At 40.8% G+C, this 5,000-nt stretch overlaps 1 protein-coding gene and 1 pseudogene across 1 annotated transcript in view; both read right to left on the bottom strand.

Annotated features, from left to right (window-relative positions):
• LOC138963955 (multiple epidermal growth factor-like domains protein 10) overlaps positions 1 to 5,000 on the bottom strand; it is a 90,899-nt pseudogene that overhangs the window by 57,618 nt on the left and 28,281 nt on the right.
• The window catches only part of LOC138963811 (receptor-type tyrosine-protein phosphatase epsilon-like), a 29,798-nt gene that overhangs the window by 9,160 nt on the left and 15,638 nt on the right, over positions 1 to 5,000 (bottom strand). Inside the window, exons 10-16 of the mRNA XM_070335664.1 lie at positions 4,265 to 4,644; positions 3,762 to 3,849; positions 3,198 to 3,274; positions 2,579 to 2,713; positions 1,386 to 1,514; positions 515 to 666; positions 90 to 225 (exon numbers count right to left, since the gene is read on the bottom strand). Of these exons, the coding sequence (XP_070191765.1) occupies positions 90 to 225; positions 515 to 666; positions 1,386 to 1,514; positions 2,579 to 2,713; positions 3,198 to 3,274; positions 3,762 to 3,849; positions 4,265 to 4,644 (1,097 nt within the window). The remainder of the gene's footprint in view (positions 1 to 89; positions 226 to 514; positions 667 to 1,385; positions 1,515 to 2,578; positions 2,714 to 3,197; positions 3,275 to 3,761; positions 3,850 to 4,264; positions 4,645 to 5,000) is intronic.

Here is a 5,000-nt window from a genome sequence, read left to right as displayed (position 1 = left end):
CAAAATAATACGTTCACAAAATTTAAAATGAACCTTTCTTGTTTTTTTTAGTTTTGCAAAACCAATGCATTTTTTGCGTTGTCCTTTACCTTGTTCTGCACCATGAGACAGCGGTCATCCCTCAGCCTGTCCACAGTGTTGTAGATGTTCACTTCTGCTTTCTGTTCTGCATGATCAATGATGATGTCAAGAGCGATGAAGGTTCCAGATCTGCCGACTCCAGCGCTGAAATATTAGATATATATCACCTCAAAAATTCAACATCCATAACACAAATATAATACAGAAAAACCAAACTGTAAAATTAATATACCTTCCAAAAAAAGCAGAAAACACCAAAAGAAATTGCGCAAAAAATGGGTTGTTTCCATGTCTTAATTTGCATCGTGTTCAGTATTCTATAATAGAAGTCAAACTGAATGTGACATTGAAAGATACTACTTAAATTCATGTCTAACTCTTCCCAAGACTTTGATTGCCAAGGTGATTGACACCTTAATGTAACTACACTAACCTGCAGTGCACAACAAGGGGCGGAGCTTGAGCTGTGCGTGGAGCACGTGACCTGACGTAACGCCAGAAATTGACAAGAGGCGTGGTGGCAGGCACCTCATGGTCCATCCAGCTCTGGTAGTGGTACTGCTTCACACGCCGCTTGTCTGAGCCCTGTAGGAAATGGATGAATGTGTAATATATTTAAGAAGTACCTGGGGTGGCCACTTTTGGGCCCGGAATCAGATTCTGCTGCAGAAATGGTTCATTAAACTACTCAAAAGCTAAAACTAAGTAATCTTAGTTGACCAAATGCTCGACTGTTTTGTGGTCGTCTTCTTTGTCTGCCTGTTTGTCTGGTTGCTGGCTGTCTGGTTGTCTGGTTGTCTAGTTGCTGGCTGTCTGGTTGTCTGGTTGTTGGCTGTCTGGCTGTCTGGCTGTCTGGTTGTCTGGTTGCTGGCTGTATGGCTGTCTGGTTGTCTAGTTGCTGGCTGTCTGGTTGTCTGGTTGTCTAGTTGCTGGCTGTCTGGTTGTCTGGTTGTCTAGTTGCTGGCTGTCTGGTTGTCTGGTTGTCTAGTTGCTGGCTGTCTGGTTGTCTGGTTGTCTAGTTGCTGGCTGTCTGGTTGTCTGGTTGTCTAGTTGCTGGCTGTCTGGTTGTCTGGTTGTCTAGTTGCTGGCTGTCTGGTTGTCTGGTTGTCTAGTTGCTGGCTGTCTGGCTGTCTGGTTGTCTGGTTGTCTAGTTGCTGGCTGTCTGGTTGTCTGGTTGTTGGCTGTCTGGCTGTCTGGCTGTCTGGTTGTCTGGTTGCTGGCTGTCTGGCTGTCTGGTTGTCTGGTTGCTGGCTGTCTGTTTCTCTCCATCTCCAATTGTCTGTCGGTTTGTCTGTCACACTTACCTCACTCTTTTTGAGGTCAAAGGTCCTGACGACGAAGTGAGCTCTGGTCTCCTCCTCCACCCCCGTCACCTCCATGTGTCCAGTGGTCAGCCTGTCTCCCTGGGCCGGCCAGTACTCGTAGCACTTGGACTATGTGACAACATTAAGTTTACACATATTTCAAACAGATGAAGAGTATTGTAATTATGCCATTGTGGCCTGCACAAAACAACACAAAATGGTTGGACATCAACTATTAAAACATCTGTGAAATTCTTTCCTGAGCCAGTCAGTTTTCGTAGAAAGTTGATCGCCAAAACTACACAACACACATACATTGACAACTAGTTTACTATTATCATTTGTAAAAAAAACAATACCACTCGACACCACAAAGCAACAGGATACAAACGTGATGTGTAAAGAGAGATTATCTTTTATTACTATCAATACTTGATCAGCGAATTGTTCCCTGACCATGAAATAATCCCTGTGGTTAACGAGGTTAGCGCTGAAGTATAAGACACAGATCGCTCTGAATCCTGTTCAGAGTAGATTTCACAGCACACTGGCTTTTGGTGAACTTTTCAATCAATGTTAAAGCCATATGTACTCGATGACTATACACGCTAATTGCTTTACCAACAGCTGGAGACATGCTAAATTAAGTTCCCTGCAAAATATTGTGGTCTAGGACCCCTTCAATGTTGAGATATGTTAATTTTCATTTTGATCTGGATCGTCCTATTTATAGATTTGCCAACAAAGGTAGCGTTGACGCAAGGGAAATAACTCCGCGTCTTTGTTTACATCCAAAGTTTTTGAGACTCTAAAACAAGCTGTAATGCATGTATATGGTCCGCGCATGGCGACATATCGTCATTACATGGTCTTATGGTGCGTTTGACATCGATTATGGGCAAACTACACTTTGTAAACACGGGAGCGCGTACATATGCCTTTAAACTGTTCTTGAACCTAATTGTACTTAGCTACTCTTCCCAAAGGGCACTGCCTGTCTATATGCTGAAATGGTCAGTTGGAAGTGTCTTTTGGGTACTCTTCTTGCTTCTTTTCTTTGCGTTTAGTGAACATGGCATTAACATGCTTGAGACTCCTTACTGCAATACATCAAAAGTGATCCTACATGTTTGACAATATTTTACAAATATATCAATTTAGTAACAAACTACAATTTTGATTTGCTCACACACCTTCTTTCCCTCCTTGATGTTGGTCAGCATGACGATGTCAGTGACCCCCTCCTGCCATACCATCCGCCACAAGTCGTCCACTGTGTTGTCTCTGGGGCCCTGGGCGGCGATGTACGCCTTCTCCATTTTATTTCCCTGAGGCAAAATAACAACTACATGTAAAATGATTTGAGAGCAGAAGATAGATAATAAAAAACCGCGGTTCGGGTGAAACAAAGTTTGCATAATGTTGAATCCAAATTGGCATCCTGTTTCTTCTAATTCTCAAACCATGCAAAAACATCAACAATAGTATACTCCCTCCTAAAGTAACTACTGCAACAAATTAAACAGAGAGAAAAACACTACGACAAGAATTTAGCAGTTTGTGCTGAAACAAAGCTTATATGAGCGTAATCTGAGGCATTGCCCTCATTCAGAAGTTTATTGCTATGTCAACTACTACTTCTCGTACATACACAATAGTTACTACCGCTGCTGCTAGTACCACTACTTCTTCTACTACTACTATTACTACTACTACTACGACTTCTACTACTACTACTACTTCTACTACTACTACTACTACTAATACCACCACAACCACTTCTACAACCACTACTTATGATAATAATCTCACCGTAACAAAGCTGGCGTTGACGTAGTCCGAGGCATCGTCCCCATCCACCTGTTCCAGCTCCACCCGGTTTTTGTCGTCTGTACACACAGTCAGTTACTACTATTCTGAATCTCTTCAAATTCGATCTGCTAATGGTTCCATTAAATACCCAGTTACATCATATTGTTCTTTTCTATTTTGCAAGGCCCTTGTGGCTTATCCTCAAAATGACCGTCCGCCTGAATTCGCTCTTTTTCTTGCGCCTGCTATTGTCTTGTGCACACGGCGTTTGATTTATTGAAAACAAGTAATTAAAGTTAGTTTATAAAGAATAGTGAAAACAAGGGGAAGAGATAATCTTTTGAGGCAAGAAAGAAACTAAGGAAGAGAGAATCTGCCTTGAGTGAGTAGAAAGTTAGTAGTTACAGTGTATTGTCATCGTCAACAGTTGTCACAACAAAACAAATAGATAAATTAACCAACAAACAGACAGTAAACAAACAAATTAAAACATAATTAGTTAAGTAGATTAGGAAACAACAAGATGAACAAATAAATAAACTGACACAAAGCTCAATCACTCACAGGGTAGAATACTGTTGTAACGGTTCTTGTAGTAGTTTTCCTTTCTCTCGCCGTTCTTCCGTGTAAAGTCCTTGTTCGGGGGTAGTCGCTGAAATTAAAAAGTCAAGGTGACAATGAGATATGATTGATGTGTTGATTAAGGAGTATCGTGTAAATTCGTGTGGGCAATGTTTACCAATCATATAGTCTGATCTAAGTTTCTTGTTTCGAATAAAACAAAACCACGTAATAGCCTAAATCATGAAATATTATACGATAATACCAAGAAGTCGTCATAACAAAGGCGAGTGCATGACAAAAGACAGGGACAGAGATCAGAATGTAAACATTAAAAACGCAACCAATTACTGTGTTAGGATAGTGGCCACTTTAAATCATACACGTTCCAACACAAGCTGAAAGGACATTAAATTAAAAGTGAAATCACTTATCCATCGCTTAAAATAGATTTTTCAATCGTATTATGTTAAAAACAGAAACATCGGAAATAGTATTTTCTTTACCACAAACTCTCCGTCCAGAGAACCTTCCCGCAGTTTCTTCACTACAGTTTGCATTAGCTGGTCCACCCGCATCCCTGTCGGTTTCTCTTCATTTGCATAAATGACGTCCGTCACATTGAGGTCCTCATCCTCGTCGTCCGACAAGGGGTTCCCTGGAGTTGTCTTTCCTTCACTAAATTGTCTCCCTCTACTTGTTTTAGGTACCAAGGGTGGTTTTACTTCACTTGTGATTGCTGCGTTCGTCTTCTTCTTCTTCTTCTGCTTCACGCCAGGGGGAGTGACGTTTTCGTAAACGACGTCGCGTGTCGAGGCTGACTGCCTGGTTTTGGATTTAGACACAACTGCGTAGACTTGAGCCTCGCTTGCGCCACTGGGCTGGTCTAAAGCCAGAAATAATAAATAGTTATTATAGTCACAAGCATTTCTATCGAGACGAGAGCACTTCCATGGAAAGTATAAGGCCAACAAGAAAAATATGTCTGTTTCCGGTAACCCGACCGACCCTATTTTTAAGCGCCGACCCTAAAGGGTTTTTTCGCTTTTCGCACACAAAAAAATAAAAATAAAAAATGAAGTCAAGTATACTTTATTTAGTTTCAATATATCTAGGTCAAAAACATGTGCTAAATAATTGTACGTAAACTAAGGAAGCGTTTTAAAAAAAATTAAAAAAACACGTAAAAAGACGTTAACAAAACGTAAGAAAAAGGTTAAAAAAAGAAGTAAAAAAAATATT

Source organism: Littorina saxatilis, linkage group LG4 (genome assembly GCF_037325665.1).
Source record: "Littorina saxatilis isolate snail1 linkage group LG4, US_GU_Lsax_2.0, whole genome shotgun sequence".
NCBI lineage: Eukaryota > Metazoa > Mollusca > Gastropoda > Littorinimorpha > Littorinidae > Littorina > Littorina saxatilis.
Note: the sequence above shows the minus strand (reverse complement) of the source record. Positions and strands in the feature narration are given on the sequence as shown.